Source organism: Convolutriloba macropyga, chromosome 2 (genome assembly GCF_964194025.1).
Source record: "Convolutriloba macropyga chromosome 2, txConMacr16.3, whole genome shotgun sequence".
Lineage (NCBI taxonomy): Eukaryota > Metazoa > Xenacoelomorpha > Acoela > Convolutidae > Convolutriloba > Convolutriloba macropyga.
In genome coordinates, this window is record NC_134469.1 from 76,152,752 (window position 1) to 76,179,287 (window position 26,536).

Consider the following 26,536-nt stretch of genomic DNA (forward strand, 5'->3'; position numbering starts at 1 on the left):
GACTTTGCACATAAGAGCTTTAACAAAGGTCCGATAAACCGTTGATAAAGTGTTACATGTGTATCAACCATCTGAATGTTTTCGGGTTATTTTGCAAGGGGAAACTTGTGTTAAAGCATACATTTTATTTTCTTTCATTTTAGAACAGTCATAATGAATGACCCTAAGTTTGTTAGATACGTCATTAATATCTTCAGTAGCGTTAATAACTATAGAAAGAGTACAAAAGTAGAAAAGACTTATAAGTAAATAAGAAAAATAGAGTTTTTCAAAACAAGGATATCTTTTCATCCTGTTTTTTTAGCGCTTCAAGTCGGGAATTAAGGCTATGAGTTGTAGTAATAGGCACTGCCAGTGAATGTTGACTGGGTTTATTGCTACCTAAGTAAATCCGGCCTGATAGCGTGATGGCGGCTTGGCCGAGCGACTAGAAGTTCGCCTATTATTATTACTTTCTAAAGTTTGTAAATTAGAAGGTCCTTGTTCCGATGTATTAGGGCGGAGAGGACTTAAATTAGGGTCTAGAGGTATTCTAGAATAGTGCTGTGGGCAAGGAGTTGAACTTCTTGTTCGACTACCGCTAGGCAGGTGTGTTTGGACTGGAGGTGGGTTGTCACGACCACCTGAACTTGCTTCGTTGAATCCAGAATCGAAATTGGTAGGTGTTCGGTCAGGGTCGAAGTTCTGCACAGGGGAGTCTCTTCGTATGAAATTATCCACGGGGAAATATTCGGTGTTAGTGGGGCATTGGAAGGAGAATTTAGTCAAGGGACTATTGAGTTTATTCATCTGACTTGTCATTAGATTATTATAAAATGTGTCACAATTATATTTATCTATACCATACTCTAGGGTTAACTCTGGTATAGTTTCAGTAGCTGGGTAGTACTCGACTAGGTGATTTCTATGGGCGACCTTCCTGGTGGCCGGGTTGCTATATAAAGTTAATTCATAGTTAACATTGGTTAGTTTTTTTCTACAGTATAAGGTCCTGATCTTAGTTCATGTAGTTTTTTTGACTTTCCTAACTCATTTTGATGGTTTTCCATTAGAACTTTTTGTCCAACCTCAAGTGGTTTGCCTAATTTGTGTTTGTTTCTATGTTTATGTGCGCGGTTATTGTTTTCTAAGCTCTTTTTATAAGCGTTATTGTATATTTGTTTGAAATGGTTTTCTCGCATAAGCAACGAATTGTTAATAGCCGGTTTTAGAAGTTTGTCAATTTCGGTGTTTTTTGAAGTTTGCAAGGTATGCCTGTGAAGAGGCAGGTCTTTGCAAAACTCGGAAGAGCATGTGAGTTGTGAATTTCGTAGGAGTCCTAACTTAAGTGACAGAGGTATCTGTGGTTTTTTTCCGAACACAATTTCATAGGGTGAGATTCCACAACTAGCATTTGAAACCGTGTTATGAGAAAAAGCAAATTTTGGTGCCAGTTCGTCCCATTTACCTCGAGCTTGTTCTAGAAAAATTCGGAAATGTGCTTCTAGATATTTGTTTTGGATCTCGACTTTACCATTAGTCCAAGGCGCATAAGCAGTTCGAGGTGCGGGTGTTATACCTATTTCATGATTGTAACTCGCAAAATCTTGGTTCATGAATGCCGAACCCTTATCATAAACAAGTTTTTGTGGTATTCCAAAGGACGATATGAACTTTTCTAAAGCTTTTATGGTGTCTACTGCGTCTGTGGAACGTACAGGGTATACTTGAATGAAACGCGAAAATGAATCGACAATAACTAAACAATGGTGTTTACCGTTCGATGGAGGATTTAAAGGTCCTTTGTGATCAATATGGACCGTATGAAAGGGGAATGGGACTGTATCAGTCCACTTTTCGAGAGGTGCTTCGTGGATATCTCTCCGTTTTTGTTTATTTTTTTGGCATTCAAGGCAATCAGCAATTAGGTTTTCAATCCATTTATACATTCCGGGCCAATAAAAAAATCGTTTTACATTAGCAAGTGTTTTATCTAAACCTACATGACCTGACAGTTCACAATGAGCTAGCTGAAAAACTTTAAAGAACAATGACAGTGGTACACAAATTTTTAAGTATTCAATATCTGGTTCGTCTGTTTGTTGTTGAATACATAAGATGTTGCCTACAAAACTCAGTTTTTCAAAGTTATTAATGTATGACATTATGGCTTTAGATTGTCGGAATTCAATTTTCTTTTCATCTTTGTTATTGTTCGTCCTTAATTGGCGAATTTGTTGTATCACTGGGTCTTTTAATTGTTCTTGACAAATTACCGATGTATTCAAATGAAATTCTTTAGAGAAGATTGTCAATTTATCGATGAGTTCTCTTGCATCTTGTATTTTTTATATTTTCGGGAAATTTTTTTGCTAATTCGGTTTTGTATATACAAGTGCTATTTTTCACGAGAAAAACTTTATCGTATTCTAGAGGGAATCTGTACTCCGAGTCTGTGGTATTAGTTTGATCAATGTAGAGTTTGTCAAAATCTAATTCCGGTGACTGGTTCTCATTGAACAATTCAAATTCCGAAATTGGGTCAAAATTTTGTTCGGTTATCCCTTCATCAGGATAGGAATCAATTTCTGTATAATGATCAGACGTTTCGTCTTCCTCCTGTTCTGATACAGGGGTTATTTCATGTTTGCGGTGACGCCAATAGTGGTTAATTGATGAACCATACCAGAAATCTTCCGAAATATTGTTTATTTAGCAAAGTCTGTTTTGATTATTGTCGTACTTTTGCTTTACCATTTTGTCATTTTTGAAACTGAATTTGTCGATACCCGTTATGCTTTGTTTTAGGATTGGAAAAAAGTCGTCTGCTGGTCCCTTTTCATTATCACGCAAAATGAAGTATTTTTCCTCGTTACCATGCTCGTCGTAAAAACTAATGTCTTTTGGTATCTTTTTGTGTTTAAGTTGATACTTGTCCAGATCTTTAAGTTTTACATTGCGACTTAGGATGTCGGGAAAAGCTAAGTTTTTTCCTTCAGTCCAAATAATTTTCAAGTTCTGGAATTGAGAAATTACTAACTGGTATCTAAAAAACCTGTGAGAGAGTTTTCCTCTTCTACCCCATAGATACATTAAAGGCTTATGGTCCGTGTACATATATACGGGATGGGGAGAACCAATTAGGTAATGCTCATAAGGTTGTAATGCCGATATTACACCGCAAAGTTCTGTGGTACTCATTTTTTGTTCCTCTTTAGTGTAAATTCTAGAATTAAATGACACTATTTTTTTCCCTTCTGGAAATTCTTGAACGAGAATTGAGCCTACTCCTATAGAAGAAGCGTCTACATGCACGTGGAAAGTGTATTTAGTATCAGGTATTGCTAAGATAGTATCTTCGCTAATCCTGTTTTTAATGTCGTTAAACAGTTTTCCGAGTTCTGTTGTCCAGACAAATTTAGTTTCTGTGCGGGTTAGGTCATAAAATGGTTTGCAGTCAACATGCAAATTTTTGATGTACATGCTGTAGAATCCTAAGCAACCTAGAGCTCTCATGACATCACGTTTTTTTTCAGGCGACTTAAGTGCTTTTAAATCTGCTACTCGCTTCTTGACTGGTTGTATCCCATCTTTACCTAATACATGTCCCAAGAACTGTGCTTTCCTAAGGAAAAATTTAGTCTTTTCAGGTTGAGCTTTCAATCTTGATTTCCTTAAAAGTTAATGGTTCTTGTCAATTATTTCAAACATTTCGGTTTCATCTTGCGCTTGCATGATGGTGTCATCAATGTAGGTTATAGCTTGTTTTTTTCTAATTAATGGTGCAAAATGGATAGTCATTATACGACTGAAGAAATTAGGTAGACCGCATAGGCCGTAAAATCCGCGTTCAAATGTGTATTGCTTTAGACCAATTACAAAACTTACCAGCTGTTTGGTTTCCTCAGTTAGAGGGACTTGGTTATAGGCTGAACAAAGATCACTGGTTGTGAAGAAATTACCTTTTAATCTAGTTTATAGACTTCCGATTGGTTCGAGTGGCCATGAATATCGACTAAGGTCTGTTATTGAATTCAGATATCGGGCATCTATAACCAGTTTTACTGTGTTCCCCTTGGGTAGGATTATGATTGGATTAATAAATTCTGATCCCATTTCTTTATCATTACCCATTTCCCGGATTATACCTGTTTTACACAGTTGTTCCAAAAGGTTTTCTAGTTTTTCCTGATAATGTAATGGTACTTTGGATGGTCTTTGTTTTGTCAAAGTTGAATTAGGTAAAAGTTTAACATGAAACTTTTGTTTTATCTTTCCAACATCGTATTTGTGTTGGGAGTAAACGTCTTTATTTTTAGTTAAAGTCCTCAGTAAATTGTCTAAGTTTTCGTCATCGATATCAGCTTGACTGAAATCAAATTTTTTGAGAAATGCTTGATCGGTTTTGTCAAATCTGTTAAGTTTTTCTTTGGGAAGTTCAACGCGTCTGATGTTCTCATCAGTTGTTTTTAATTGTGGCTTAAGATCCTTGAGGTCGTCGCTAAAGTCTGTTTCTAATTCGTAGTTGTTGGTAAAATCTTGTTGCCTTTTTCGCTTTTCTGTTTTCTTTTGTTTTTCAGGAGTTTTGCCTGCAAAGAAATTTTTGAAATTTTTGGACCTTGTTTTTCACTAACATGGAATATTTGATCCCAATTAGTGTCACTATTCATTAGGTGGTTTATGAATGCAACGTTGTCAATTACAGAAAATTCTGGGTCTTGTCTAATTTCAATGTCTTCTAAAGTGTGCCCAATAGGACCCTTTTGGATGACAACCTTGTTGTTTTGAGGATTGTTTAGCATTATTGGTAATTCCTTTTCTTTTCTAAAACACTGAACGTTGTAAGTATAAATTCCTTGAGCTTGCAGTTCACTTCCAATTACGAAGGAGGTTCCCTTTCTGAAGAATTCATTCGGAGGTCTAATTGATATTACTCGAGTTGATTTTGGTGCTAATGGTAAATGCTGGTCAAGAGTTACAATTTTGTAAGAGCTAATGTATGGATAGCTTTTCGTTTGGTATCTAGATAATGTGACGGCTACTTCAGGGTAAGTTTTTAAATCAATTTTTGGAGCGGTTAGGTCAATAGATTTTACTGTAGATTCAAGGAAATCCATTCCCAACAAATTCGGCTTGCAACCATCTTTTGCTGAAACCCATGTGGTAACTTCCACTTGATACTTTCCTTCAATGTCGAAAGAAGTTTTGAAAGTAATTTGACCTAGAAGTTTTAGTTTCTCACCATTAACCGCTAAAGTATGATTTTTTGAAGCTTTCATCTCAATGTGTTGTAATTTACATAGTTCAAGATAAGTGTGGTAATTAATTATAGAGCTTGATGCTCCTGTGTCCAATAAAAACTGTGTTTCTAAGCCGTTATTTTTATTTTTGTCTCCGACGGATTGGTATAAATTCATATAGATATGTGAGTAACTTGCTTTGTTATCAGTAGTGTTTTTGAACGGAGACCTGTCTAGTTTAAATACTCGTCGTTATGATTCTCATTATTGTAATAGTCTCTGAAAGTTTCACTGGTAAAGTGAACTCGAGGGCTTCACCCTTCACTGTTATCTCTTGAATGAGTATTATTGTTTTGTCTAGTAGGTGTCCTATCCCGGTCATGGTCTCTACTCCTATCACGATATCGATTATCTGATCTTGGAGGACCGTTGCTTTGTCTATCCCTACTATTTTGCCTACTGTTATCTCTGTAAGAGTTGTTTCGATGGTTATTGTCTCGTTCCTGTGATCGGTTATCGTAAGAAGACGATCGGTAATTGTTTGAAGAGTTTGATGGGTACGGTGACCGATGTCGGTAGTCTGATCTAGACTTGTTTTGATAATTGGATTGATTTTGGTTATAACTATTTCTTTGTCTGTCCCTAGAATTCCGATTGTCATAATTGTTTGATTTGTATTTTTTTTGACCTGGTGAATGGCTCCTACTACGTTTATAATTATCTGTGAACTTTTCTCGTTGTTGAGGTGGGTTTCGGTTTTCGTTTTTAAATTCCTTGTACTTAAAGCAGAAAGCTATTGTGTGACCTGAACGTTTGCAAAACTTGCAGAATCTAGTCTGGTTTTGTTTGAATCTGGGATTGTCGTTGTTGTATGTGGCGTTTATTTTATGATCTTTCATTAAATTTGCAATTTCTGTGAGTTGGTTTTTTAACCCTTCTATTTCTATTTTATTGTCGATACTACTTGAGGCAGTACCAGTGAATTCACTGCTAACAGAAAAACTTAAGTCTTTAGTTGCTACATGATCCTGTAATTGTTGCCAAGTTGTAGCTGGGTTTTCTATTAACCGCTGATGTGCCTTTTGCTTGAGTGCAGGTGGCGTTAATCCTCTTACAAAGTACTTTATACATTTAGCGTTACGCTGGTCGTTGTTAAAATCTGGATCTGGCCATCCTTTTTCAACTGCTTTTGTCACTCGGTGTGTATAGCTTTTTATCAACTCATCTGGTTGCCTTTTAATACTCTCGACTTGAATTCTTTTCCTATACTTGTCTTTTGCATCAGTAAAACGGTCAATGAACTGATTTCTAACTTCGCTCCATGCTAAACCTGGTGCTAAGGTTTCAAACCATTGGGCTGCGGGCCCACGCAAAACCGAACCAAACAATGCTTTTTGTCTAGCGTCGTATGCTGGTTGCAAATCAGCATCCGCAGGATCTCTTGTTCCTAGTGAGAATTGGATTTTGCTTTGTATTAAATTAAAGAATTCCTGGGCATCTTCAGATGGGTCTAAACCTGTAAATTTCTCTAACGCTATGTCGGGGTACGCAACAACGTTCGCTGCCATGTTTTGTTTCAGTATATGAAAAGAATATTTTATACGAAAGTACTATTAGTTTAGGTAATTAGTGTAGAAAATATTTTTGTTATAGCAATTAAGTAATAAAACACTAATACTAAAGTAGAAAGTTGAACTTTTTGTTTTGTGTTGTGAATTTTATTTGTTTAGGACCGTTTAATGGTTGTATTTTAAATTCAAAGTTTTTGCCGTTATCAGTGCTAAAAATTTCAACCCAAGAGTAAATATCGGTTTGCTCAACGGTAAAATTTAATAACCAAGGATAAGTGCTTTCAGAGTGTTTAAATTCAACAGAGTATTGGTGAAATCTGTTTATTTTTGAAAATCTAATTTGTGTGACAAATTCTGTTTTTATAAGTAATTTAACTCTATCTGGTAAACTCGGATCGTCAGGAGAAACGTTGATGTATTTGGGTTTAATGATTTTTAAGATTTGTAAACCAAACGGGGGAATTTTATTTTGGTGGCTCATCCACACACAAGAAGATAACGTTTATGCTAATTCTATCACACTGTTCTGATTTCTTAGAGCAAACAAAAGTTCCTTAAAGTTTGGGTTGGTCCACTTGTAAGTTATGTAGATTTCAGTTTCTGTTTCGCTAGAAGAGTGATGGTAAATGCATAAAAAGTTTCTGTTCTGGTCAGTTAAATAATATGAAACTTTGCCTGTTTTGTTATGTACTTTAATACTTATATTTAGATCTTGAACGTTTACTTTAATATATGACATATAAATAACATAGAACATTTGTTTTTGTTGTTTTATTAATGTATTTTTGTATGAAATTACACAGAAGACAGTATAAAAACGTTTAGTACGGGATGTTTAGTACATCAGTAGTAGTATTTTTGTAGCTATTATTGTGTTTAAATATTGTTTCTAAAGTGCTTGAGTCTGTTAATGACCGTATTTTAACATGAGACAACAACTTTTCTATGATAAATTTGTGTACAAATTGGGTTAAAAAGGCTAGTTTACGCTCTTTTAATTAATTATTGGCTAAATTTTCTGCGGGGAGTCTCGATCACACTGTTTTTAGTTTTTAACAAAGTTAGTAAATTCTGAAAATTTGGGTTCTCAGATGCATAAGTTATACAAAAATCAGCGGGAGAATTATGTTCAAACACGTAGAAAATAGCTAAGAAAGTAATTCCGTCAGTAATAAACCGTGTTATTTTACCCCTTCTAGTGTTTTCTATTGCTGTTAGATTGAGATGTTCTACAATAACTATTCCAGTTTGGTCCATGCACTGTTTAAAACCTCTATTGGTGAAATTGTACTTGTGAAACCGGTTAAAATGGGGGAATTCTCATCAATTTATGTTATTTTCAGGCTAAAAATCTATGTTGGGGGGATAAAATTTAGTTTAAAACCCGTTATTCTTTGTTAAATTTGAGCCTTATTGAGATTTATGTGGTCATAACTTGGTTAATATTTACTAATTTTGTGTAAAAATGACGTTAATATGGCTATTTTCTTGAGTAATATTGGTTAAAATTGGATAAGAATGATGTTTTAAGGCCTAAATGTGATTAGTATCCGTTAAATTATGATAAAAGTGACGTTAATTTTGTTAAAGTCTGGTTAATATTTGAGAATTTAGGTTAAAATGATGTTTATTTGGTTAAAATTTGATTAATATTACCCCACCCGGGTCAAGGAATTGATAAAACAGAGTGAATATTCAATTAAGGAAGGCTTAAATTTAACCAAAATTGGGTTAGTTAATGTGAAAATGCAACAACGTGTGCTTAAATGTGTAGAAAATTAGATATAAATAACACTAAACACGTATTGGGGGGATGAATTCTGGTTAAATTTACGTTAAATTGTTTGAAAATGCTATATTTTGGTCAAAAATTCAGTAAAAATTAGACATATGTTACTCTAAATATGATTTGGGGGGATGATTTCTGGTTAAAAATCGGCTATTTAGTGTGAAAATGCTAAAATTCTGCTGTGAATTTGGTGAAAATCGGCTAAAATTTAGTTTAATTAGGTGTTGAGGCGGTGAAACTTGGATGATTTTTGGTTATTTGGAGTGCATATGCTACAATTTAATCAGAAATTTGGTCCAAATCGGGTCAGAAATAGTCTAAACAAGTTTTGTGGGGATAAATTCTGTATAAATTCCGATTATTTAGAGTAAAAATACTAGAATTTAACCATAAATTTGGTCAAAATCGGGTTAGAAATAGACTAAACAGGTTATGGGGGGATGAATTTTGTATAACTTTCAATTATTTAGAGTGAAAATACTAAAATTCAACCATAAATTTGGTGAAAATTGGGTTAAAATCAAATTAAATATGTTTTGGGGGGATAGAATCTGGTTGAATTTCGGTTATTTAATGTGTAAATACTAACATTTAACCATAAATTTGATGACAATTGGGTGAAAATTAGGCTAAATAGGTTTTGGGGGGATGATTTTTGGTTAAATTTCTATTATAAAATGTGAAAGTACTTCAATTGTTATATAAATAAACTAAAAATCGGACATAGATTACCCCCACCCGGGTCAGAACAATTTTACTAGAGCAAAGAATCAGTTGCCTGTTACTATTTTAATGTAAATTTACTGTATTTCGGCCGTAAATTTGATATAAATTACTCTTTTTTTTGTCTATTAGTGTGCTTTCACTTCTGTGCTAGTGGTTATTTTACTATTTTAATCCGATCGGATAGAAAAACAAAAATTCAGGCGTGATTCTTTCCTCTGGTTGCACCAGTTATCAAATTTGGCTGGGCTGTTACAGATCACACAATACGGGATCTCTTTATGTATGCCAGTCAAATTTGACAAAAGATATAACAAATCGAAGGCAAAGATATATGCCTAAGACCTGTCTGTGCTATAAGTCTCAATTTAAAATAGTTGGGGGGCTGAAAGTATTTAATTTATAAAAGAGTAAATATAAAATTACAGCTTACTAATTACCAGTTGTGTAGTGGTGAAATGGAGGTGAGCTGCTGGGCGATCGTTCACTTGAGTTTTTCTTCAGTTATGTTATTTGTCGAAAAAGAAAGTTATAAAATTAAATCTGGAATTATTTGTCTAAGTTATTAAACAATTTTGTTCGACTATTTTATTGCTAAAGTGAAGTTAAATTTTGAGAAAAATGAAAGCAGTTGTCTGCTGCTTGCTTCTGGGAGTGATTTCTGTCTCTCTAATTTTATTCCGTCCCACATCGCTGAGAGAAACAATTAATTCCTCTCAGCTCCGTTTGGGCCGATAGGGAGCGAATCACAAACTCACGTTCATAGTGAGGTGCTTCTTAATTTTCCTATTGGCCGAGAAGGCAAGAGAATTAACTCTTTTTTATCTCACGGAGAAATTATTGAAACTCCAAAAAATAATAAAAATCTAAAAAGCTGAGAGCATCAATTATTGATCACGCAGGCGCCTGTTTTCTGCTTTTCCCCTCTTCTAAAACCGCAACAATTATGGTTTTCTTGGGGGCTTTTTATGAGACTCTATTGTCTTTTCCCCTGAAGCAATCTGCTTCATCTTTATTGAACTTGGGGGGAAAAATCTGCATTGCAACTGTCAAAAGCAGAAGTAATTTAAATCAAAAGAAACTGTGGTTTTACAGGCCGCCTACGTTCAACAGCGTAAATTTTCTATCCTGGATATAAGCGAAGAGATCCAGGCCTAAAGTTGTCTTATTTAAATTAGTCGAACTGAGTTGTTTAAATACTTGTGTACTGGTAGTCTTAACAAGCGTTAGTTTGTTTAGCGCGCGGCGAAAGAATGGTTAATTAGCGCCTAAATACGTTCGCTCTAATGCGCGATTAATTATCCGTTCATTTGTAACGGCTCTCGTAATACTACACTTGATATGATTCCATTACCCTAATTGTCGCTCACTTTAACAACTGCCTAAATTTAATGGCGCTGCAGCTTCACTCTTTTGGTCGCACTATGGTTGTACAATTTCTTGGGTCGCACTATGGTCTAATCAGAGGGCTTTGGGTCGCAAGATGGTCTGATAATAGGGCAAAGTCTGGAAAATGGTCTGATCAGAGCAGTCTAGGGTCGCGCACCTAAACCTGGGTAAGTAAACTTAGTTAGTTACTTGATAAATATTGCTTTCTCTTTCTCGACAAATTTGCTTTAAAAAATGTTTTGTTTGTTGTAGTGTTCATTCTAGTGAAATACAAACGTTTGATCTCACTGATATTAACCCATTTTTGTTCACACGTCTCTCTCTTTAAGAATCTGTCAGAATTTAAATAGAAAATGGTTACAACTTTTTGATTTTTGAAGCTAGTCTATCTCTATTTCCATTGTAGAGATTTCAGCTAAGAATGCGGATAAACAAGATCGAAACATTATGCGCTATTTAAAGTTAGCTAACGTCCTTGCTGTCAACATAATTTTAAGTAATAAATTTTTGTAAGTGAACGACTGTGATTTTTTCACCGCTTTCATCACATTAACAGCCATTCGCATCAAATCTTTTCGACATTCACTTCAATCGTTTTGTTGGTGAAATAAACGTGAAAAAATTTTAGCAGCGAATTGCCGAAAATCGCAATGCGGACATGAATGAAATGGTACACATACTTTCTAACGTCCAAAGCGAGTCTGTGACGTATGAGGCTAGATTGACATGTGGGTCACAGTCCACACGCACATAGGAAGCATTGTGCATCCAGGATCCCATCTGGATGTAACAGGTCTGTTCATCGAAGGGGAATTTAGTCACGTCCAGTGAACATGTTGTCTACATCATTACCAAATCAACAACTTTTTACCCACTGTTACCATCAAAATATTCGTAGCTAATTAATACACTTTTTTAAGTTGAGTTTGGTACTGCATTTGGCACAATTTTGCAGCAATTTCTTTATAGTTATGAATTTTGGACATCTTATGTAATCAAAAGTCTACCACTTCTGTTGCAATGCGAGCGCAACTAGAGTTGCTCTTTTTGTTCTCCAAAAAAGTTGTTTCATAAGCTCCAATTATTTGTTTCAGCAGGAATTATTTTTTTCATTTCATAATGATAGATATCAAAAACAGATCATGTTGGCAATTGTTTTGAATATTTGGACTTAATCAATTTTGCCCTACTTTAAAGTTTTACGGATTTGGAATGCTTTTGCCAATTTTCACTCTGCAAATTTTGAGACAAATTCCAATTCTTATTTTTGCGAAATATAATTTAATTTATTTTCATGCCGATTTATGTGATTTGTTTGGTTAACATGATTGATATTGTTTTTGCCAGATTGGCAGTGGAGTGAGAACTACTCGTCATTAGATAAATGCCAATTGACAACGTGACAAATTCAAACCACATATAAAGACTGTTGTATAGTTGGAGATCAGCAATAAAAGTTTTCCATGTACACCCGGGTTGACCAGGATAAATGTTTCTTGGAAACCATACGTAAAACGTATGGTTGTTAGGCTTCTTTGATACCATACATAAGACCATATAAAACTTAAAGGTGATCTCAATTGACGTCTTGTGGATCACGTAGTGCAACGACACCCTATGCGGGTTTCAAACGAAAAAACGCGATCCAAAAACTACTCATGAAACAAATTTTATGGTGTTTTGGATACCATATCCAAGACCATAGACTTTTATGGGCCATAAAAGATCATAAAATTTTTTGTGCAATTCATTTTTTTACTCCAAAAACCTTTTACAACATGTTAAAGAGAATTCAGAAAAAACACTAGAAAAATTTCGAACGTTTTAATACGAAAAATTTGTTGACTGGGCAACATCATTGCTTCTTTCCGCTCTATATTGATTCTTTTTACTGAAAGATTGTTCAAAAAGAATCTTTTCCTATGTTTTCGACAATTTTCTGCTAACTTGTTTAAATCTTTGAAACGATACGCAAAACCATTTATGGTTCATAGAAACCGAAGCAAAAACATGCAAGAAATTTTGGTCCTTCTTGGAACCATTTATGCTCTTACGTATGTTTTCCAAGAACCGTTTAAGGTCTTTTCATGGTTTCAAAGAAGGGTGAACCCGAGCAATAACTGAATTAGTTTCCTAGTTTTTACCATTCTGAATTGTTCACAGAAGTTACCATTCTAAAAAAATTTTTCTAAGTCTGGATATAGGTATATGGATCTATTTTGTCTGTGCCATATATGACCTCAAAACGCGCAATTTTTGTCGACCTAGAACGCTTTTCAGAAATGTTAGAACACTCAATAACTTTTAAGCGGAGGATTGATAAATTGGTTTATTTTGATCTTTAAGGCTGAGCAGAGCCGAATTATGGTACATATTATTGCTTGCAGGCGAAGATAAATTTGCAATCTGAACAATTTTGAGTCAACTGATTGTATTGAAGTTAATTACTATTTGAACGTCAAAACAGAAACAGCCAAAGGGCTTTTTTGCCTTATTTTGAGGTCTAAGTCTGAGTGTAGCCGGTATTTTTCACTAGCCACAAAGGTTCGCATAAAATGACGTAACTTCGAGGAAAATTTTTGCCGTTTGTTGTCTGTCAATTTGAAGGTAGCTGCAGCTGTGAGGGGATGAGCAAATCCTATAAAATTGTTTAGTTTCGATTTTAAGGGCTTCGATGAATTAAACCTGTTTTGAAGATATCTTTCAAAAAAACTAGCTGACAAATTACGAAGGAAAATAAACTAAGTGATAAATGAAGAAGAATTGAGAAAAGCTGAAGAAAGTAAAGGCGTGAGTAAACACATTATGTACAACTGATTAATTGATTTTGCTCTTTTGTGAAACTTGCTATAATCAGTAAACATTTTAAAAAATTGCGACACTGATTTCAGAATTATCGACAACGCACGTGAGCAAACTAGACAAACAAGTCAAATATTAGTGAGAATGTTTTGTTCCTTTTTTCTAAACGCTAGAAAGCTCCTGTTTATTCTGTTCAAAATCGTTGGAAATCGTTGTTTAAATAATATTTTTTTCTAAAAGAGGTCTCGATACAAGCTTCTTCACGTAAAGAAAAACAACTATGCGGCTAGCTCAATATAACACAGCGACCAGTATGTAATAATATAAGAGTAAAAAAAGCAAAACAATAGAAAAAAAATTACTATACCAATTTAAAAAAACAGAGCCGCGTACGTCGTTTTTTTTGAAAAACATCTGAGTATTTTCACGTAAAATCAATTTGAAAATTGTTCAACATAACTCTATAAGTTCAATCTGCTCAAAAATTCTTTTTGGACAGTTGTTAGATTTGGATAAAAAGTAAAAAGTTGTTCCTGGTAGTCAGATGGCTGTCTTAGAGAAACGAGTCCGTCATAGCGAACCAGAAGTGGGATTGTACTCTCGAAATTCTGTGGTTCATGATCTCCCACATCGTTGTACGGCAGAATATCCGGTGTCCACAAGTCACGTTTCCCATATCGAAGCCAGTAGACTCCTGAAAAATACCTCTCCCATGGGTCAAAATAGACAAAACAATCCCAGACGAAATAGCACCAATTTTGGACTGCTTTGTGCAGCAGTGGAAATACTGAATGTGCGTGCACCTTCAACCAATCAGAGACTGAGAAGACACTATTCTCTTTTATATAGAGAGAACAGAACTAACTGTAGTCAGTCTTTTAGTTATATACACCATGTGTATACCATTGACTCCGGTGCTATACTTTTTAACCACCGTAATAATAGAAGTTTACTCTCTGTCTTAGAGAGTCTTAGAGATATAGGTAAGTCTACTTCGCGCGCAGAAATAAGTAGCCCTAGCTCTTTATTCTTTAAGGCTGTAAAAGGAGCGCACATCGGGTCTGCCTTATTTGTCTGAGACTGTTTTGTTTGGGACTGTTTTGTTTGGGACTGTTTTGTTTGGGACTGTTTTGTTTGGGACTGTTTTGTCTGGGACTGTTTTCTCTGGGACTGTTTTGTTCGGACACGTTCCCAAGGTCGATGTGTGTGTTAACAATTTTTTCCGTTTGTGAAACCCCCCACCCCATGCTTATTGGGTGTATATTATTTGCACCCGAGACGTACGTGCCATATTTTCACATAATGGAGTGCACAACGTACAGGGGCCCAAAAGGAAAAGATATAAAAATTAATTCTGATCAGGCTGGTTTGAACGGACATCTTCAGGGTGCGGGTAGGGATAGGGGATTGTAGCATGCACTCAGGATCACAGCTCGGGCAGCGATTATAATAACTATTTAAATTCTGATCCTGCCTAATAATGAACCAGTCATGGTTGACCATATCACATTACGGTTTCAATGGTTCTCATTACACTAATTGAGGAATAACACTGAACGATGTCCTCAACAAATATCGTTCTCGTTTTTGCCAGAAATTCTTTTCTGTGCAGCTGAAAATCTTATTTTGTTGCCGCAGTAGTGATGAAACGGAGTCCAAGTTGAATTGCCTGAAACGAACTTTAATCAGACCGTCCTAGACTCAGTAACCTCTGAGGAGACATGTTTCAGAGAATTGTTCAGAACTTTGTGCTATCTTGATACAGACCATTTCCAGAGCACTGTCAAGAGTATTGGGAACTCGGAAACAAGAAGACATTAGACAAGAATTTGACGAGATTTTGTGCAATAACTAGTGTTAGAAGGTTGAGAGAGAACAACCTAATGTAAATTGTGCATAAGATAAGTTTGACATAGCTTGAGAAGAAGCTCTACTTGTTCAACGTATACTTGGCTAGAGAAATGAAGCCTTGAGGAACAAGAAAGAACGTGAGAACGGGTTATAAGAGATGCCCAAGTTCGAGAGCTTAAAAACAGTTGATGTAAATGGGTAGCACACTAGGCTTGCAGGTAAGAGATGCTGGTTCGCATCCAGTACTGGTCCATTTTCACAGTAGTTGAGCCTGAATAGACCCCCTAACAACTAGATATCCATAATTTTTCATTTTCCATTGAATCAATAAATATTTCAAAATTTGACCTAAATTTGACAGTTTAAAAGAAGATCACTCACTGTTATTAAGTTTGATAATATGCCATCCCCTCTGTCGCCAAAACAGCTTAATTCATTTTTTTCCGGTTAAAACGACCTGCCAGGCCAGAGGTTTTCATAAAAATTTAAAAATAATTTTAACGATTACTCAAAATTGATATTAAACACTTTTCAAAAACGAAAGCCATTTCTTCTTAACCAAGCGCGCTGTCAGTTGCTTTACTATTTGAGTCTGCATTTATTTTACTAGTCAAATTTTTGTTTTATATAACTCAAATCTTTTGTTTTTTTGTGGAGAATCTTACGACGAGGTTTGATCTTAACCCGTGCTCAATTCTCCTATAGTTTTTTTTCCTACTCTGCTTTTGTGGGTCTCCATCCTGGACGAGAAAATAAGCGTTATCTCAAAAACTGTTCAATAGCTTAAATTTTCAAACACGCCTTTGTGATTTTATTTATATCGTTGTCCATGCGTTCAAAAGTGACTCTGATCAGCTTTGTGTGCGTTAGGAATCAACAAAGCACCCCTGATCAGCTCAAAATCATGATCTGAACTTCGCCCTCTGTTCGATTTTTGTATGTTCAAACAGCTTGTGGTCAGGCTATGGTGAAACAGCCTCTGATCAGATTCTTGTGTGAATCTATCTGTAATCAGACTAAAAAAATCTCCCAAAAATTTTGATCAGACAAAATCTATACTACTGTCAAAGTTGTTATCCATCAGAATTTCGTGCGCTTGAAATCTTTTTGCATACGATGAAGTTTCCGCGCAGAGTGCTCAAGTATCCACTTGAATATTGCATAATCAGAGGTCACGCCGGCGTGGAAGCTTAACCTGGGAGATTTGTTTTAAAGTTTATCACAGGAAAAGCATTTGATTGCAGAAAAGCAGGCAATTATTAGTAATGTGTATATGATGGCCTCCGGGCCCCCGAGCCATGGAGACATATACACATATTACTCAAATTTTCCATTTTTCATATTTACCTTATTTTGACTGATATTTACACAAAAATTTTTTTTCTTGTAATTTTTTACTTGATTTAGAAAAAATAATATAAAAAATAATTTAATATATGTTGTCATACAAATATTATAATAATATAATAATTTATTATTTGTTCTCATACCAATATTATAATTCAACGAAATTCTTTTGCAAATTCACTGATAGAACCTAAACTCACAATTACTATCTTTAATACCTTTATCATCAAATGGATCTAAAGCTATTTTATATTGTTCTTTTGTTTCTAAAATATGCCTTTTGCTATCAATAGTATAATTAGTTACATATTTACTTTTACCTTTATATTTAGCATTAGTATAATCTTCTAAATTTATTTGGTTTATAATAGTAGCCTTAGTTATTCCTTTTAACTTTTTCTCTTCTTCTCGTTTAACAGTATTGTAACAATATGCTTTAGGTTTAAGGAAACAAGCTTCCATAATAGTATCATTAGGTATTTCATCTTTCATCTTACCTAATTCATTATTATGCAATATACCTTTTATCTTATTCATTTCTTTTTCTATAGTACTATCCAATGGAACATTTATGTTTATAAATATACTATCAGTATCTGTGTAATGATAACTACAATCTAACTCTTTCTCAAAGTAATCATATATGGCTTTATACATGAATAGTTTAGCTTTTTCTAATATAACAAATCCAATATAATTAAACTTATCTAATTTAACATTACCTCTTGTTTTATGTACAGCTACTAGATCATCATCAAACTCTACAGCATATTTAAAACTAATATTTTCTACTAATTTAATATATCTATCTACATCATTAACTAATTCTACATCTTGTCTATTATAAACATTTTCTATTGTTTTTCCATAAAAGGCATTATTCATTAGTTTAAAGAATACATCTCCAAATTTATCACCATTAGCTTTAGCTTCTTTTCTTTTCTGAATATTGAACTCTATATAAGGTTTTAACCATTCACTCTTATTATATTCTAATTTTTGTTTAATTGTAATATCTTCCAATTTTAAACCATGATCTAAATACCAATCTAACATCTCTCCATCTATTACATAGTTTTCTTTATCTGTTAACTTTAGCATTAACTTCTCATTAGGTTTATATCCTTTTTTATTTTCATTTTGATAATCTGTAAACTGATCAATGTTTGCTTTTGTCTTTTCAGGAAAGAATGGATATTTCTTTGTTTTCTGTCTCAACTCATCATTATACTTTATATCAATTGTATAGATGTATCCAGTATTAGAGCTAGATTTAGTGTATGCCAGATCTTCACATACTCTGATCTCACCAGTAGGTAAAGGTTGTACCATAGCAGAAGCATACAATGAGTTGAAGTCTAAATACTTTAAATAATTCTCTGTCCCTGTACACTCAGGATCTATTTCTTTATTTTTACATTTTACATGACAATTACCTAATACTGAAGCTAACCCACCTCTTATACCGTGTTGTATTGTATCATAAATATTAACTGTATTTTCTTTATAATACTTAAGCCAAACAATAGTATATTTCAACCCACACAACCAGGTTAACCCAGGAGTAGAATAAGTGTAACATGGATCTATTTCATAATATTCTAAACACATAGCTCTAAGTTTCTCAAATACATCAACTGATAACAATACATCTGTTTTAAGATATAACATCATATAATCCTTTATTGTCTCACAATTAGTATCTTTCCAACAATCAATTGCTTGCTTATATTCTTTATCTGTAATATCACTTTGTTTCAACTTAGAATCGAATGCTTCCTTAGGTGGTAGTGCTGTTTCATGTAGTTTATCTATACTATCAAACCATTCATATGGGAATATACCTTTACGTCTTTCTAAGCCGCATTTATTTAATGTTATACATTCTTCATTACTCAATGTCTTACTTATGGCATCTAAGCTAAGTGGATGGAAGAACCTGAACATATCTAATGCTTTAACATAACCCATATCAATACTAGTATAATTCTCATCAGTTTTAGTTAATACTTTAACTCTGGTCTTCTTTGCTAGTTTAGTTATAAATAGGTGATTATCATAATTAGAAGAATTAAATGCATACATTGGTACAATATTATTCTTAGCTTGGAGGTTACATTTATTGTGAGCATATCCTCTAAATTTACCATTTAGATGATCATGATCTCTAACAACTTCTTCACCCATTTCCTCATTACAATAATAACATATACTATATAACGGAGTAATAGTCTCTTCTTTCATTGGAATATTTATACTAAAAATATCTTTAATAATTTATTGTAATAATCTACTCTTTCTACAAACCATTCAACTACTTTTTCTCCACAATAACATTCAAACTTATCTTCTAATATATCAGGATAGTCACTTCTTAAATATAATCCACAGGCAATAGGTAAGTGTTTCCCATTTTTTATTATACATTCAAAATCATAATACATAGCAAATGGTACTCTATTCTTATAATGGAACTTATCAAACTTCAGATATTCATCTTTATGGAATGTTCTTCTTCCAGTATTATTACACATCTCTAAATGTTTATTTAATGCATCTTCTGTTCTAAATGATACACAACACTTCAGACATGGATAACATTTATGTTTAGTTGATTTTCTTAATAGGAATGATACATCTTTACATAGGAAGTAATGATTATCCCAAAATAATATATTACATCCTTTAGAATCATTATGATTGATTAATACAAAATTAATAGTTTTATTTTTAATTAGATTAAATACATTAAATAATACTTTATCTTTATTTAATTCTTGTATTTTCTTTAAATGATAATAATCATATGGAGGTGTAACCCCATTTGGTAATTTTATCTCATCAATATATTCTGGTTTATTATAATTACTAACTCTATAGGAATGATCTTTAGCAGGATGTAGATAAGCAATTAAACACCACAATAGACATTTGTTATCAGTATTCTTTATATTAAGTATATATCTAGATGTTAATGGTAACTCAGTAGTACATCCACCAGTAGGATAAAACCTGTGTATATACAGAGTTCTTTTGATAAATCTTTGCATACTCCATCCAGATTGATTCATCTCTTGTTCTTGCATTCTAGTCTCTAGTTCACTATTCAACATATCCAAATCATTAGGACCATTATATTGTCTAGTCATTAGTCTAAATGTGAATTCGTTTTCTTCTATTTGATCATCTGTAGGTTTTGTCTACTTAACTACATCAAAGGTGTTAAACTTAATATATGGATGTATATTATGCAATGACTCTAGTATGTTCAAGAATTTAGGATCTTCATGATCACTACTCGTTATTATTATTTGATTATGCTTCATGTTAAGATCTAATCCTAATTCATTTACTTTCTCTCTCCACTTTCTATCAGTAAGCTTTTTCTGTTTAACCTTTTCTTTATGATGATCTAATTCATTGTGTTCATTTTTATTACCATATCTAGTATTACATATACCACAATAACCTGAACTGTCTCTATCATTATCATTATCTTTAGTTATTCCTACAACATTATCTAGATGCATCTTTGTTTTAAAATGTTGTTCCACACTATATTGACTTAGACTAGTCTTGCATGTTATACAATCAAACTTATCTCCATTTTTTATTATCTCTCCATCATTTAGTCTTACATTATTCTTATGTTTTAATGTTGTCACATGTTTATTATAAGCAGTATTGTTATCAAGATACATATCACAACTATCACAATACTTTTATTCCCTCTAGTTCAGAATTGGTGTAACCACTTCGTGTATACTGTTCATTTATCTTTTGCTCTATATCTTCATTAGTAAATTTTATTCCATCCTCATTAGCACTCTCAATAGTTTTATTTCTATTGTATAATCGTACATTCTTTTTATGTTTAAGTGATTGAGTGTGTCTATGAGAATTCTTTTGAGTTAACTCTTCATTACATTCTTCACATTTAAACTTATTTGTTTTAGGCTTTTGGACAAAATCATCGGATGAATCTCTATCTGAATCTCTATCTGAATCTTTAGATTGATCAATGAAACTGTTTCGCAGATCTAAGTCTTTAGACTGATCAGTGAACGAGCTTTGCTCGTGGTTTACCAAACTGCTTCGCAGATCTAAATCTGGATGATATTTAGCCTCAGCCTCAAGCATTAGATTTTTCATATCCTCACTCCTTTGTTTTGTTTTAGCAACCTGTTTATCATGCAACTCTTTTACTTCTTCATTTACCTGATTAAACCTTCTGATTGCTTCTAAACCTTTTTCTGCTTCCCTCTTTTGTTGTTCTTTATCTTCAGGTTTGATTTCTTCCCTTGGTTTGTTTTTGTTTTTTAACATTTGGATAGCTGTACTACTATCACTAGATTGAGTATGTCCACCCCCAAATTGGACTTGTCCATGAGATTGAGCTCGCTCACTTACAGATTGGACTTGCTCACTAGTGGAATGAATGTAACCGGTATAATCTTGTTCATTCATTTTTATATACCAAATTTTGAAATAAAATTATTTATATATCTTTTCAATACTGTAAAAATGATTAGCATCAAATGTGATAAAAATGTAAAAATAAGGCATGGTGTTGGTGTTGCGACGATTGTCAGAGTAAACCATTCCAATGTTTTGTATGTAAGGAAATTATAACATATAGAGAGAGACATGATCATTTGAGTAAGCATCATAATGATCCTAATCAATATTTAGTATGCAGAATGTGTAAAGTAAATAAACACATCTCTCAGTATAGATTTAAACATTTCTATTGTAGGTTATGCATATATCTCCATAGATATAGGTTTCATCATACAAAACAAAGATTCTTAGAACATGCAAAGAAATATAATATCAGCGAAGCTGGTTCCCAGATTGAAGTAAAGTTATAACTAATTATAATAAGTTTATTAAAGAAATAACAATTAATGATGATAGAAAGTTTATTGAAGCCGCTATTAGATTATATAATGCATTGTGATAATTATTTTTTATAAAAATGACTAAACTAGAAACACTTATAGAATTAAATTATTTAGAAAGACAAAACAGAAAGAATAGATTAGAAGATAAATTAAAACAACAAGAAAATTATGGTGAAATAGAAGAGTTATTTGATCCTTTAACTAAAACACTAAATGCAAACAATGAAACATGGCTAGCTCATAATGAACAAACATTAAGAGCAATAGATTGGCAAAATCAAGAGTTGGATAAACAAACTAAGATGATCGAACAAGCTGGTTTTCAGATAGGAGAAGCCGCTTCTCAGATGGGTGAAACCGCTTCACGGATCCAGGAAGCTGTTTCCCAGATCAGTGAAAACACTTCTAAGATTAATGAAACGTTTAAAGGGACCATAGAGGAAACTCAAGAAATAGCACCAGTTTTTGTTAATACAAAGATAGCCAAGAATCTTCATAAAATGGGTACCCAAACTAATCCTCAATTAAAATTAAATCTTGTAGATTTGCCTACTAGAAGATACAAAATGAATGGTGTTGATATAACCCTAGAGCAGGGTGCATTTTTAGTTAGGGATAATATATACGAATTCTCAGAAGGATTTATTGAATTTCTCACTAACCCAAATGTAACATATAACGATGATATCGAAGAAGATGAAAACAAAATTAAAAGGTTTTTAAAGGATATTAGATATGATTTAGGAAAAGGAGATAAGAAAAGCGCTAGATATAGAACAATAAAACGTTTAATGGAAGTAAGAGATGATATATTTGGCAGAGGGTTAGATACCAACCAGCAAAGTTGTCACCACTACGTGGATCAGGGAACCTGCTTTGCAGATCCAAATAATTTAGTGGAAAGATTAGAATTATTAATACTAGAAACAAAAGCTGGTCATGACGGATTATAGGATGAAATGCTAGATATATCTAAGCAACTATTATCAATAAATATTATTAATCAAGAACAACTAGATAATTTTGTTTTTAACTATGGTAAATAAAGGGTAAACCTGACTACGCGCATAATGATGGATAAACAACAACAACAACTCCTAGCTAAAGAAGTATTCAACCCCTAAATAACAAAGTTTAGACGAGAAAGAATAATACTATTATATAAAGATGAAACATGGTCAGCTGATTTAATTGATAAGTCATCTTTAAGTAAATACAATAATAATTATAAGTTTATATTAGCAGTTATAGATATATTCACAAAATATGCATGGGCTATTCCATTAAAGAATAAATCTGGTTTATCTATAACTAATGGCTTTAAATTAGTATTAGGCGAAATTCCACAAGGTGGCTCTGAAAGTAGAAAACCAGAAAAGTTATGGGTAGATAGAGGTAGTGAGTTTTACAATAAAACATTTAAATCTTTACTTAAGGAATATGAAACAGAACTATATTCTACTTATAGTGATTTAAAAGCTGTGTTTATAGAGAGATTCAATAGAACATTATTACACATAATAAATAAACCAATGTTCGTCAATGGTGATGGTAATTGGGTAAATATATTAGATGATGCAGTCTTAACATATAACAATAACATTCATTCAACAGTTAATATGACACCAGTTGATGCTTCTAATAATCCTGATAAGGTTAAATACACTTTTAAATTTAAGAATATTAAGCCAAAATTTAAAGTTGGTGATTATGTTAGAAACGCAGATAAACGTAATATCTTCTCTAAAGGTTACACTTCTAATTGGAATAGAGAACTGTTTAAAGTTAATGAAGTTCTAAAAACACAACCACCAACATATAAAATAGAAGATATTAATGGAGAGATAATAGAAGGTAATTATTACGAACAGGAATTATTAAAATCCGAGTTTGACTTTGAATCTAATAATAAAGTTTTAGAATCATTAAATATAGATATTTCTTAATATAAATAATGACAAGAAATAGATTTAACCAGGCTAAAAATCAATCAGGGAACTCACTTCTCGGATTAACATCAACAAACAACCTAACACTAAGTAAGGCTCGTGGGTTATTCCTAGAAGATAATGATAATATTGACATGAAGGATACCTATAAAATTACAAATGTACATCCTCCGTTAGATGAAAAGGATGTGGTTAACAAAGAGTATTGTGACAATAACTTATTATCCTCTCCTAATAAAATAGAAATTTTAAGTAGAAACATAACTGAACTAAGAAAAGGTGATTTTGATAAAGTTACAATTAAAACATTACAACTAAATGAAACACAAGTTAATGAAAATCTAATTAAAGAATTCATTAAATCAGCAAATGAAGTCACAAATACTGTTAACTTTTGTAATAAAGTTGCTGCTGATACTATCTCTAAATATAATCAATTAAAACAAGAATCTGATAATAATAAATTTAATCAAAATATTACTAACATACATTTAGATGATATCTTTACTAATGGTCTAAGGGAAATGAAAGAATACAATAAATCTCTTAGAGGTGTTATAGTACAATATATAATTTTTACACTTTTACGAAGTAAATTACTTGATAATAAAGATCAAGATAGACTTGAGATGCATTATGGATTTAAACAAGAAGATATAACGAAAGAAATAGAAAGTTTTTTTACTAATGAAAATGAGCCAGCCAACAGCACCGAGTGAGAGCTTACTGTATCCAGATTTATCATCAGTATCAGAACGGTTGATGCGCGAAGCTGCTGCTGTCAATGAACAGCAGATAAATGAAAAGATTCAAGCTAATAATAAATTTAACAACAATATTAACATTATAAAAGATATTAGAAATTATTATGAAACTGAAACTAATAATTTTGATAAGAAGTTAAGTAGATATAAAAATTATATTAACGTAGCTGAGATAACAGAAATACTATTATCATCAATTGCAACAACAGCAACAATAACATCAGTTGCATTAACAGTTATAGGATTACCTTATTCTATACCCACAGCTTTTGCTACAGCAACTGTTTGTGGTTCATTATCAAAAACAATTAATACTAAAATAAGAAAGAAAATTATAAAGTATTCACAAATGTATATTCTAGCTAAACAATTTAGTGATAAATTTAATAAACTATATACTAAATCAATGAATGATAATGAAATAGATAATGATGAATATAAAGAATTAGTCAAGGTATATGAGGATTATAAGAAGAACAAGAAAAATAAATTAAGTGTTTTTTTAAACTAAAGTTATTAGTGTTTAGTAATAACAATGTCTTTAGTAATAATAATATTAGTATAAATATTTACCGATAATCGTAATCATAAACATAAACATAAATATAATCATAATCAAATAATTATCTTTTCTTTGTACCTAAGTATAAACCTCTTCCTTTTTGTACTACCTTTATACCTTCACCAGTAGTTGCAAATTTAATAAAATCAGGTGTGGCTGATAAAGCAGCTCTAGGGTTTCTAGATGCCGCTGCAGTTCCTATTTTACTTGCAATCTCTAATGCTCTTATTGGATTATTAGCAACTTTCTTTCCAAAGTTAACTGTAGCTCTACCAACACTTTTAAAGAAATCTTTCAATCCCTCTGCTTCTATTGTTGCATCAGATACTGTCATTGATTTATTTCTATTACACTTAACACAATTACCTTTTAACATCTTAGTTCCTTTGGCTGAGATAACTCCTCTTATGTTATTAGTGCCACTATAATGTCTGCCACCAACACAATATGAATTGGTTTTGAAATTATTTAAAAGACTCATTTCGATATATAAAAAATAATGGAAGTTAAAAAGTATAATCCTTTTGTTGTTAAGACTAAGCCTACGGGTTTCACCCGCGAGCGAAGCTCGAAGACTAAGCCTAAGATTAAACCCAAACCACAAACTAAACTTGAAGCTAGAGGCTTATCTCTAGAGAATAAAAAGAAATTAGATACTATTTATGCTAAAGGTTTTGTTAAGACTAGTAGGAAACAATGATAAGGACTTCAGTTATAATTATATCTATGATATGATATCAACCATCTTATTACCATCACTACTAACACTTAAAACCTTTCTAGTTAATACTAATGCATGACATATAACATCGGCAACTGCAGCACTAAATTTAAAATTAAGTTGTATTGGTTGTGGACCTATATGATCACTTTGATATCTAGTATCAAATACATATATTCTATAACTACTTTTGAATGTTCTATGATTTATATACGGTTTTATATTATTTGGTAGCCCATTATAATCTTTATTAAAGCTAACAATCTCTTTAAAAGCCTCATTATAATTATTAGTGCCATAATTAATATTCATTCTATCTTCGGGATAAAACTCACTACCAATCTTACAATAACATTCAGTAACATTCATTATATGAAAGGTACTTGCATCATGAGTTTGTTCATTAACATTATTATTTTCAAAACCAACTATTATATATTGTGGTCTTTCCATACCACTTTCCATACCTAGATCAAACAAGAAATTAGTAGCATTAGGTACGTTCTTATAAAATGTTTTTCTTTCATAATAACCGAAGTCTATATTATTCTTTTTATTTAATCCTTTCTGTACAATAATTCTATTGTCATTACTAGGATCAATACTAGGCACACACCATGATATATCTCTAATTTCTATATTACCATCATTAGCTACTGCATCAGCACCAGCATTAATTCTATATAGAGCTCTATCATTATTATTTCTTTTTAATATTAGTTTAAATCCTAAACCATATATAATCTTTTTTAAATCATTCACAAAACCAAATAGATCACTCATCTTAACCATCATATACATATGACCTCGTTCTGCAGCAATATGGTCACCTTTAAGTTGACTATCTCTATTACCTTGATTTCTAACAAAACCACTCTCATATTCATCATCAGTACTAGTTAATAAATTAAATATCAATAGATTAGGATGACAATGATCTATATA

At 32.6% G+C, this 26,536-nt stretch overlaps 1 protein-coding gene across 1 annotated transcript in view; it reads right to left on the reverse strand.

Moving 5' to 3' along the window:
• The window catches only part of LOC142335002 (neuronal acetylcholine receptor subunit alpha-6-like), a 45,426-nt gene that overhangs the window by 11,434 nt on the left and 7,456 nt on the right, over window positions 1-26,536 (reverse strand). Inside the window, exons 2-3 of the mRNA XM_075383330.1 lie at window positions 13,991-14,187; window positions 11,372-11,531 (exon numbers count right to left, since the gene is read on the reverse strand). Coding sequence (XP_075239445.1) covers window positions 11,372-11,531; window positions 13,991-14,187 — 357 coding nt within the window. The remainder of the gene's footprint in view (window positions 1-11,371; window positions 11,532-13,990; window positions 14,188-26,536) is intronic.